Source organism: Polypterus senegalus, chromosome 14 (assembly GCF_016835505.1).
Source record: "Polypterus senegalus isolate Bchr_013 chromosome 14, ASM1683550v1, whole genome shotgun sequence".
Classification (NCBI taxonomy): Eukaryota; Metazoa; Chordata; class Cladistia; order Polypteriformes; family Polypteridae; genus Polypterus; species Polypterus senegalus.
The window spans coordinates 31,088,933-31,101,366 of record NC_053167.1 but is presented as its reverse complement, the minus strand read 5'-3'; the positions used below and the strand labels follow the sequence as shown (position 1 = coordinate 31,101,366).

General features: G+C 35.9%; 1 protein-coding gene across 2 annotated transcripts in view; it reads left to right on the top strand.

Moving 5' to 3' along the window:
• osbpl2b (oxysterol binding protein-like 2b) overlaps positions 1–12,434 on the top strand; it is a 49,630-nt gene that overhangs the window by 24,174 nt on the left and 13,022 nt on the right. For both annotated transcript variants that reach the window (XM_039734626.1, XM_039734627.1), the window contains exons 4-9: positions 255–389; positions 1,709–1,806; positions 6,006–6,188; positions 6,329–6,436; positions 6,860–6,949; positions 12,211–12,334. In XM_039734626.1, coding sequence (XP_039590560.1) covers positions 255–389; positions 1,709–1,806; positions 6,006–6,188; positions 6,329–6,436; positions 6,860–6,949; positions 12,211–12,334 — 738 coding nt within the window. The remainder of the gene's footprint in view (positions 1–254; positions 390–1,708; positions 1,807–6,005; positions 6,189–6,328; positions 6,437–6,859; positions 6,950–12,210; positions 12,335–12,434) is intronic.

Below are 12,434 nucleotides of genomic sequence, written 5' to 3'. Positions count from 1 at the left end.
GGGGAGGTATTGCACTGTCCATGGCTGCTCCCCCTGAATACAGTGTGCAGGGGCGTCCCGAGCTTATGTGCTTTAATTGATTTATTGTTTTCCTACTTATAAGGTCTAAACCATTTTTCACATGTTCTGGTCAATTTTTGTGTTAACCTCTTTCATAAATCCCTTTGGATATACAGTAAGCTGCTGCTAAATGAAAATGGAAATTGGAGATGTCCTAATTTAAACCTTTTTTTTTTCTTCTTCCAACTATATAGGAACTGTCTAAAATAACAATGCCTATAGCTTTTAATGAACCACTGAGTTTTCTGCAGAGAATAACAGAGTACATGGAGCATACATACCTCATTCATAAAGCTAACATGCTTTCTGATTCTGTGGAAAGAATGCAGGTGAGAGATTTGTTTCATAAATACCCTGTCAGAAAAGACAGTAGACTGTTAATATCTCAGTGGTGGTTGTCAGTGTATAAAAAGTGATGTTTTAGTAAATAAAATTTGCTTCTTTAAAAATTGAATGTTTTTCTACGTATCTATTTGAGTGTTATATTTGTTTATTAGTGCATTGTACAGATACCTTCACTGTCTTTGCATGAACGTGTCATAATTCATTAAAAGAAAACATTTGGATACAATAAAAAATTAAGGGCATTATTTGGAAAAGGAGCTGTGTATAAGTTAATTTCTTATTCATCCTAGTTCCTCATAATTAGTAGTAGTATTGAATTACATCAGAAAATAGCAGTGCTGCCTCGCTGTTAGGAGACCCAGGTTCGCTTCCCAGGTCCTCCCTGCATTGAGTTTGCATGTTCTCCCGTGTCTGCGTGGGTTTCCTCCGGGTACTCTGGTTTCCTCCCACAGTCCAAAGACATGCAGGTTAGGTGCATTGGCGATTCTAAATTGTCCCTAGTGTGTGCTTGGTGTGTGGGGGTGTATTTGTGTGTGCACCCTGCCCAGGGTTTGTTTCCTGCCTTTCGCCCTGTGTTGGCCGGGATTGGCTTCAGCAGACCCCCGTGACCCTGTAGTTAGGATATAGCGGGTTGAATAATGGATGGATGGATGTTTTAAAATGAAAGATTTAAAAACTAGGAAGCTGGTGAAATGTGACAGAACACATGTAATGACATACTTGGTTTAAATATAACTGCTCATTTCACTTTGTTTTTCTAAAGTGCATTTCTTGCCATATTGTTTGTCAGAAAACATTCAGCTATACATTTTCAACAAAAAAATAAAACTGTATTTTACTAAATATGTTTTCAAGGTGTGTTTTAAGTGTGCAAAGGTCAAATCACAGCAAAAGGAACAAAACATTTTGATGCATTGTTAAGCTTGATTACAATTATTGCAATATTATATTTGATATTAATAGATTTGTTAAGTTTAATATTGAAATGTCATAAATGGTTTATAGTGAGTAAAATACATTACGTTTCTTAATAGTCAGCCAACAGAAAGATTTCCTCTGTTCACAGAAAACAGAAATATGCCGTGGTGAATTATATCAACAATTCCCCATGTTTAACTATGATCTAGTACTCCATATTTTTCAATATTATCTTAAGCTATAAAGTAATTATATTTTAAAATTGGGTTAAATTATATTTTAAAATTGAGGTACATTTTTAAAAGCATTCATTATTTATATTCACATTAAGTCATCTTTAGGAAAGTGTATATTTACATTTTTTTTCATTAATTTTGTTTTGTAGGCAGTGGCAGCTTTTGCTGTTTCTGCTGTTGCATCTCAGTGGGAGAGAACAGGAAAACCATTTAATCCATTACTAGGAGAAACATTTGAACTTACACGGTGAGAGAATATTTTGTTTAATACTTTTTTAATGTTAATTAAATTTTGGTAAATCTGCCATTGATTGTTTTTGCTTACATGGTAGAGGGGTAATTTGAGGTTAAATGACTGTGTTTTGTCAGCTACAATTTATGTGTCCGAAAGTAATGTGCACTTACCACTATTAAGCAAACAAGGAGCTATTTATTCTTGTGCAAATAGAAGTATAACATAACAAAGAAACAACAATGCAAAATATTAAATTGCAGAAAAATAACTGGATACTTGAATGGCATTTTACAACTTACTTAATTTTATTATGAATTGAGATATCTTCTAAAATATTTCTGTGGCAGCTGTAAAAAATGAGACCTGCAAATATGATCCTCCTTGTTTCTAAATGTACACTTGTGTTTGCTTTTATTTTATTTTTTAACCCCTGTGGACCACCAGGGGTCGTATGGCTCCCCCGACACAGACAGAGACACAAGGCTTGCCAGACAACATGCCTTTATTTAAGTGGAGAAGCACTTTTCTGTTGCTGCCCACTAAACAGCACAATACAAAGCACCAAATGTACAAACAAACACAGTCCTTCCTTCTTTCTTTCTCTTTCTCTCTGTTTCTGTCTCCACTCCTCCTCCTGCAGGGCTCAGCTGTACCTGCATCACCCCCTAGTGGGGCCCACGGAACCCAACAGGGTTGCTTCAAACTACAATTCCCTGCATGCCCTGCGGGGATCCGTGGTGCTGTAGCAACCCAGGGGGGCTGTCTTCTAGCATATCGGGGAAAATAATATCCCAAACATGGTCTCTCCATTGGTCCTTCCACCCAACCGGCGTCCCAGCCACCATCACACTCCTTATGCACTAAGTAGTTTTTGGCATTATTGCACCTAAAGTACATACCTAAAAATAAAGAGCTATAACTCATGTATGGTAATAAAGGACCTGCAAATGGCTGAAGAGTAGTGAGTACAACATAATTTTATAAGAAAGTGCTAGTGTGCTCTGCCCACTGCTCGCTTCGCTCACCAACCCCCTGGCGGGCGCTATATACTAGCCACTTCACGGATCTGCCGCTCGCGTATGGGGAAGGGATGTACAATTTAAACAGATTATTTTCATGGAAATTGTTACATATACATAATATAACTATTTTACATTACAGCGAGTAATTAACCATAGTGAAAAATAGTAAAACATAATAAATTGAAAAAAAACTATGTTTCATGTTGCGTTAGAAGTATTTGTTACGTTATCCGTTTTCGTTCTGTTTGGCTTTGAAATTAACACACTTAATACTTTTTAAACTTGTTTTTACTGAAGTTTTACAGTAAAAGTATAATTTACTGAATTCATTTTTTGTCAATATCGCATTGAATTTTGATTCCATGTTTGTACTTGAATCATGACAACACAACATATAACTGCCCGTGAGTGAATATCGTTTCTTTCTCTCTAGTAAATAAACTGACTTTTTCAAATGCTTGTCCCTGTGATTTGTTAATTGCCATAGCAAAAGCTATTGTAATGGGAAACTGTAAATGTTTTAATACAAATGGTATATCAAGATCTCCTTTGGTGTCTAATGTTATCCGCGGAAGATATACTACACTACCTTTCTTGTCACCGGTTAAAATTTTACATGTCATTGCCGTGTAACCGATTCACAATTTTTGTTGTTAATTCATTTGACTTCATCGTTTCTCGGTGCTAGGATTGCCCATGTACACATTTCTTCTGTTGATAAGCCTTCGGGATTTAATTCTTCAATAAGATTTAGACATAATAAGTCTTCTTTTATTGGGAACTTAAAGTGAGGAAAACGTAAAAATTCATAAGAGCTGAGAGCACAGGAACTGTGTATGACAAAAGCATTCACACAAATGAGAGGTGAGAGAACCGTGGGCGTGTTTGAAAATGGCTGAGAGGAGGGCGGGACTTGAAAAAAATCTCTTGGCAATAGTCTCATCCCAAGATTTTCTTTTATAATAGAGAGATTTATATGATTATAAACCTTTATTTAATTCAATATCCGTTAAATAAAACCAAAAAAAATGGATACTTTAGAGAATCTATTTTCTTTTGTACCTCAGTCTGTCAGCCATCTTTGTACCAAGCTTGGATGTCATATCCCATACCATAGCAAAGTTTCACTATTTGGCACAAGATGCCCCCTGTTGGAAACCTTGTGTCCCATTTTGGAAACTTTTAGCCTCATACACCTAAAAAATCTCTCAAAACAAGTATTGCAGTTGCAGTTATATATTTATTTTTATTTTTTAGAAAAAGAAATATGTTTTCACATAAACACACACACACACACAGGCACTATGCATCACTCTGAAGCAACAAGTAAAACAGCTTGTAACTATAATTATGTATTCATCCAAACCTTTCATTTTCAAAATTATTTCTCATGCCATTCCTGAAATAATTTCTGTTTTTACCTCTAGACACAGATAATCCTTGCCATTTGTACAATAGATTGGAGTTTTTGTGCTGCAATTCACCCATCTTCTCCTGACTTCTGTGGCAGTTGTCCCACAAAAGTTTAGTGTATATTCATTCATTCATTTATTTTTTTTTTTGTTGTTGCTTTTTTCTTTCATTTCATATTAGAAGTATACTAAGTACATGCATTCATTATTATAGCACCTTTTTTCAGTGCTGAGTTATGCAAGATGCAATAATGCCTTCCCTGGCGGTCCTGGGCGTAGGGCAGGAAAAACAGTCTTAGACAGGGCCCCTCTAGATCTAGTTACGCACACACACCACATAAACCTAAACCAGTGTTTGTCAGACACTTTTGGGGTGCTGGGTGACTGTTGTTCCATTGTGAGCACATGAGACTCATTCACTATATAATTTGCCCGAAACGGCCATTGTTTCTAATCACACTTGCTTCATCCAAGCGTTTGCATCAACCTACGTTAATACAGCGATACAAGCAGAGTAATACAGTAAAATTTAATCGATGGGGTTGGGGTACCCAGGTGAAATTGCAAGCAGAGGCATGCTTTAGTGACGTTAGATTGAGGAGTGGCTCCTTGTGAAAGTTTGCATGGTGTGATTCAGTGTCATTTCCTCTGGGGATCTTCACTGGAAGGAGCAGCATGGTGTGGTGCGATACAAATACATTCAATTGAAGGGTGATCCCTTGTAAAAGTAAAATGTGGTGCAATCCACTGTCATTTGATCGTGGAAGGGAAAAAAGGTTCTCCACGTGAAACTATGAGCAGCAGCTTGACTCTGTGATACAGTACAAATACATTTGATCGAAGTGTGGTCCCTCGTGAAAATTTGCTCAATCGATGACATTTGATCAATGGGCTTCTCGTGTGAAACTTCAAGTGAGTATGCAAGCCAGGAAACTGGAAGAACACTGCTCATAAAACCAACATAGGTAGAATGTGCAGATAGTGTCTGGATATGGTAACTGAACCCATGAAATTTGAACTGTAAAAGTGCATCCCTCCACACTTCAGAGTTACACTAAGTAGTATTTACAAATCAAGCATAGCATTGAGTCCTTCTGCAAATGTGTCATTCTCAAGTCAAATCTATGCAAATACCCTTTAATTAAAGTCTTCATTGTGCACTTTTATCTTGTCTGAATTGTTTGATTTGTAATTTTATACTGTAGAACAAAGGGGTAAATCCAGAAAAAAATTAACTTTGTCTGAAACATTATGGAGTTATGCTACCTGTCAAAGACAGGCAATATAATAATTAAAAAATATATGCTATATCTTGCCCTACATGCACTTTCAGCTACTTTCCTCAGTATTCGCACATGTGAACATTTCTGCGCCAGCACTCTTTCTCGAGCATGTTCCTGTAAAGCCAGCTTATTATTTTTGAGGCAGCTTTCCCATATCTTATTCCAGTTTTATGCTTGCCATCTTTGAGGGTGACTCACCACATGCCTCCCATGCCATTATTGTTCCTTTTGTGTCTGTGAATGAAGATACAGTTGTTTCTAATGTGAATCATTTTAAATAATTAGCGTAAATCAACCAGTTATTCTTTTCAATTAAAGTATTACAGAATTGTCAATGCATTACAAACATCTAAGAATCTCGTCAGCAACAATAGTTTATTATAGTGAAAATATAAATAAGACTTGTACAGATGCTGTATTATTCATGTGTTGATGCAGATATTATGTCCAGTTGACTTATTTAATTTTTAATGTCTTTTGTATTCTTCTTTCAGCGAAGACCTAGGTTTTCGGCTTATATCTGAGCAAGTCAGTCACCACCCTCCCATTAGTGCTTTTTATTCTGAAAGTGAAAATAAGGACTTTATTTTCCATGGGTCAATCTATCCAAAACTCAAGTTCTGGGGGAAGAGTGTAGAAGCAGAGCCAAAGGGAACAAATACACTAGAACTGCCCAAGTAAGTTATTCTTTAACAGTTCAAACTCTGGCCATTTACAATGAATATATTCAAAGAATAAATATTAATAAAACTATTACATTTCAGGAGAATCAAATTTTTATTGTATACACAGTTTGTTTTTATTTTTTTTTCTCTAGACATAATGAAGCCTACACATGGACAAATCCTTCTTGTTGTGTACATAATGTAATTTTAGGAAAACTTTGGATTGAACAATATGGGACAGTTGAAATAGTTAATCACAGGTAATAGAATATTTTAATACTCAGATATCTGTTTTCTTTAACATTTTTTGACTAATATTTCATGAATGGCTACCTTAAAGATCTGACTGTCCTCTCACTAGAGAACAGCTACATGTGCCAGGAATTATTTAATTGTTTTAGCCTTAAAATTAATGTATCAGTAATGGCAGGCACTCCATTTTTGGTCCTATGACCTATTAAATGCTATGAGCCCAGACTTTCACTTTTTGCATGTGTTTTTATGAAATATTAGATGGTTTAAGCTCACAAATCTGATCTTGCAAGTGCAATCCTAAGATATATTTTTGGAATGAGAGCAGTGCTTTGGTAGTACAAGTTTCTGATCATAAAAAAAGCATGTTTTTACAATCCCGTTAGTATATGAATTTATGAATATTTAGTACATTTTTTTAACATTTTCAGTACTGGAGAGAAGTGTATTTTGTACTTCAAACCTTGTGGACTGTTTGGAAAAGAACTGCATAAAGTGGAGGGATACATACAGGACAAAAAGTAGGTGATTTTTATAGTTCTACACACAGAAGTATAAATGCAAGGTGATGTACTCCCTCAAGTAAAACTTTTCCCCCTTATGTTTTGAAGGTTGTTTTTAATAAATGTTAAACAGTAAATTCTAGATACTTTTGCACTAGCTGGAAAGTTTTGCTGCACCAGCCATATCACAGAAGGGTAAGAATAAAGGCTAATGAACAAAAGTACTGCTTGACATGGTGTCGTACAGGTTTGTGTTGTTATCTTGTAGATGGAGAGACCTGGTTTTAAATCCCTGTCAAGGTACTATATGTGGACTTTGCAACTTCACTCTTTCTTCAGTTACTGCTATTCCCTCCAACATGCCAAAGGAATGCAAGTTAGGCTAAGTGGTGACTCAAAAATCACTGCATGTGTTTTGTGTGCATGAGTCCCCTTTTACAGAAAGGCATCCCATCCAGAAATACTTTAAGGTACATGCTTTGTACCTTATACTACTAGGATAGCATAGAGAAGTGTTTGACTTTAATAACTGGGAGGAATAATTAGCACTTCTCATTTTGGCATATCAGAAAACTTGGTATGTCTTCAAAAGATGTAAATATACATTAGGTATTTTACCCAACCAATTCTATTAAGGCCTGGTGTGGCAGTTATTTATTTGCTAAAATTGTCAACTACATATGTTAGTGAAAACTGTAAATTAAATTATAATTTAAACTTAAACTAGCTAAGAATATTTTCCACATCCTGTCATCTGGAAGACGGGCAAAGAGTCTACTTCACCCAGTTGATTATGTTTTTTTCTCACTTAAATTCTGGCAAGTGGAGCAGGAGTATAAAATGCCACAATTCAGGACTAATAATGGCTTTTACCCTTCAATTCATTATAGATGAGACCAGCCCAACTTGCATTAATTACAGAGAATAATTGTGGATCAAAAAGTCACTCTTGACTCTTGCCAAATCAGGCTGCTCGGTTTAGGACAGAATGTCAGTCAGAATATAGGGTAGAATAATGCAAGGAAGGTTTTCTTATTTGAAATGAATCATAGAATATCAAAGAGGGTCCCTGCTTTATTATTCTTCTTTATTTTTACTAATGAACTCAAGCTGTATCCAAACACACAAATTTCACAATATACACTGAGTGTCAATGGCATATCCATTGAATTACAACAGCAAAGCATCAGCATATTCATATCCTAATTCAAGTAACATAGAGTAGTCATTCTGTAAACACAACTGACTGTCTATAGTAATGGTGACATCTACATAACAAATACCATGCTTCTGAGTCATTTACACCACACCATCTTGCTACTCTGTAGTACATTCCCTTATCATCCACACACCGTGACAGAATTCCTTCCTGTGTTAGCTGGGCTGATTGGCTCTGACTTTCTTATATGAACATAAAATCGCATGCAACAAAAACAAAAAGCGTAATTTTGATATACCAGGATAAATAAAAACGCATTTAATGTACGGTATATGTGTGTAAGCTAAAGTGTGTATTTATGTATAAGTGTGTATATACTGTTCCCTCCATAATGGATTGGGACAAAGACAAGTTTTTCTTTAATTTTGTCTGAATCTTGGATCTGAATTTTGGATAAATCAAAGTACACATTGCAGACTTTAATGTAAGGATATTTGCATACATTTCAGTTACACCATGTAGAAATTACAACAATTATTCTACATGGTCCCCCCATTTTAGGGTACCATATGTTTAGGGCATATCATGGTCGGTATATTAAAGCAGTCATATTTAGTACTTTGCTGCATATCTCTTTCATGCAATGATTGCTTGAAGTCTGAGATTCATAAACATCACCAGATGTGGAGTGTATCTATGGTGATGCTCTGCTAATTCTCGTAATGCAGCCATCTTCCGCTCATGCTTGTTACAGGGTCTTGTCCCCTCAAGTCTTCTCAGCATATGGAAGGTGTGTTCAGTTGGAATTTAAATTAGGTGACTGGCATGGCTATTCAAGAATTTTCCATTTTTTAGCTTTGAAAAACTCCTGTGCTGCCTTAGCAGTACATTTGAGATTATTATCTTGTTTTAGGATGAAGCACCGTCCAGTGAGTTTGAAGGTGTTTAATGGAACTTGAGCAGATAAAGTGTTACTATGCACTTCATAATTCATTGTACAATTTCCATCGGCAGTTCCATCTTCAGTGAAGATAAGTGTGCAAGTACCTGTAGCAGCCATACATGCCCAAGCCATAACACCTCCACTACCTTGTTTAATAGATGAGGTTATATGCCTTGGATCTTGGGCAGTTCCCTTTCGTCTTCACACTCCTCTCTTACCATTGCTCACATACAGGTTCATCTTTGTCCTTTCTGTCTACAAGACCTCTTTCTAAAATACTGTAAGCTCTTTTAAATAAATTTTTGCAAACTGTAATCTGGCCATCCTGTTTTTGTGGCTAACTAGTTGTATTTTTGTTCATGAAATCTTCGGCAGATAGTAGTCTCTGACACATACATATGTGCCTCTTGAAGACTGTTTCTGATCTGTTGGACAGATGTTTGGACTTTTTCTTTACTATTGTGAAGATTCTTCTGTCATCAGCAGTGGAGGTATTCCTTGGCCTGCCAGTCCCTTTGCAATTACTGAACTCACCAGTGTGTCCTTTCTTCTTAATTATATTCCAGACAGTTGATTTAGGTAATCCTAAGGGTTTACCAATGTCTCTAATGGTTTTATTCTTGTTTTTCAGTCACATAATTGTTTCTTTAATTTTTCATTGCCACAGCTCTTGTCGTCATGATTAACAATGGCAACTACAGATTCCATTATGCCTGCGCTAATGAAAGAATGAAACACGCCTAAGTACTTACAGACTGAAATGTATGCAAATACACTTAAATTAAAGTTTGTAATTTGCACTTTAATCTGTTCTAAATTGTTTGATTTGTGATTTTTAACTGTAGGACTGAGGAATAAATAAAGGAAAAATGTGTCTTTGTCCCAAACATTGTGGAGGGCACTGTGTATGAGGAAGAAAAGTAAAGATTTCACAGTTGTTACAATTATTAGAAATCAATACAGACATTCTCAGCAACTTCTCAAATAAGTGCACTTCATGTTAAAAAAGTGAGACTTTTATCTTGATTTCTTAGAATAAAAGTATGTTATTGACCTTGAACCAAAAAAGCAAATAAACTAAACTAATATTGTAAAGTACAGTGTTTTTGGAGTTTGGGGAATTCATAGTTAAATATTTTATATACAATAATCCCTCCTCCATCGCAGGGGTTGCGTTCCAGAACCCCCCGCGATAGGTGAAAATCCGTGAAGTAGAAACCATATGTTTGTATGGTTATTTTTATATATTTTAAACCCATATAAACTCTCCCACACTGTTTATAAATATTCCCCGCACAGTTATACAGTATAAACCCTTTGTATTCTCTTAGATATTAGGTAAGATTCATTGAAATTATGTATGTAAACACACTGTTTATATACAGTAAAACCTAAATATTATTTTAAAGATATCAAGCGTCTCCAATATCATTATCATACAGACATTACAATAAACAGGCCACCAACAATAAATACGTGCAATGCATGAAAAATTGTATACAGTAAATGTGTGTACAGTGACACTAAACGTACGTACATGTACTAAGTACTGTAAGTAAAAAATTAATTATGGTTACTCACCAACAATGACATGATAACTTGTCCGATAACGATGAGTTTAATTTTACTGCACAACAAAGGAGAGCGTTACAGCCCTTCTAAAGGAGCCTCTTCAGGCGACTGTGTAGCACCGCCGTTGTTCTTCTTCCGGCAGTCTTCAATCCAAATCCCTAAAGCAGATTCCATCCGGACTACCACCTTATTATGTCCACTTACAACTCGTTTTGCGCCCTGGTTAAAACGACACTTCGGCCATAGATCTTATATTCTTTTCCTCCTTTTTAAATAAAAAGAATCGTGGACTCATTGATGCCGTAATGGCGTCCTACAGCGGTGTAGCTTTTCCCTTCAACATATCCAAAACTTTTACCTTTTCGGCAATTGTTAACATCTTCTGTTGGCTTGGGCGCGGCCCCTGAAGCAGTAACAAATGCAGATCGTTTTGGAGCCATAATGAAGGGCTTGACTACGCACAAAGATAAACACAAAAGAGCACAAAAGTTAACTTAAGACACAGCGAAACACGTTAATGCTGAATGAGCGAGACAAGACTTCCTGTTTAACGCCGCGGAATCGAATTCGGCTATCCGTCGCTGACCCATTCAGCACACAGGAACTTAACTGCATGCTCTTTGATTGGTTTGCTTCTCAGCCATCCGCCAATAGCGTCCCTTGTATGAAATCAACTGGGCAAACCAACTGAGGAAGCATATACCAGAAGTAAAAAGACCCATTGTCCGCAGAACTCGCGAAGCAGCGAAAAATCCACGTTATATATTTAGATATGCTTACATATAAAATCCGCGATAGAGTGAAGCCGTGAAAGTCGAAGCACGATATAGCGAGGAATTACTGCATCTTTGGAATTTCTACTAAGCCTCCATCTGAGAATTGTAGTGTACATTCTATCTATCTATCTATCTATCTATCTATCTATCTATCTATCTATCTATCTATCTATCTATCTATCTATCTATCTATCTATCTATCTATCTATCTATCTATCTATCTATCTATCTATCTATCTATCTATCTATCTATCTATCTATCTATCTATCTATCTATCTATCTATCTATCTATCTACAGTATCTAGTATAGGACATAAAAATAATTAGGCAATAAAACTATGTATAGTACCTGCTAAAAACTTTCTATACCTGTGCTGTCTGCTAAATAAACAGTAATTATGCATGCTTTTGTGTAATTCTTTTAATATCTGTCAAATGTAATCATGTAAGCATATCATTAATATTTCCTTCATTGGTGTTTCTTATGTTAAGTTAATTGCCATGGAAAGAGCACTGGTCCACTTTCTTACATATATACATACATACACACACACACATAGCCAGTTTAGAATTGATAATTACCTTAACCTGAACATCTTTTGGGATATGGGAGGAGGTACAGAATACCCAGAGGAAAGTCCACAAACAATATACAGGATGGAATTTGAAATTGGGATGCTGGATCCCTAAAGCTGATACTGTGCTTCCATGCCACTACAGTAGTAACACAGTGAAATCAAAATAGACTGAAAATGTGAACTTTTGGTATATGTAAGTACACTACTTTAATCTTTACTTACATTATAAAATCATGCAATTTTTTTGTAGTAAGAAGAAGCTCTGCATTATCTATGGAAAGTGGACAGAATGTATGTGGAGTATAGACCCCAACACTTATGACACCTACAAAAAGACTGAGAAAAGGGGAGTTGAACCACGGAAAACTAAAACGGTACACTTAGTAAATTTATGTTATGTATGGTTTGATGATTTAGTGGTCCTTTTGGAACCTTAGATCTAAAGGGAGTTCCAAAGCAGTCTTAGACTCTTGC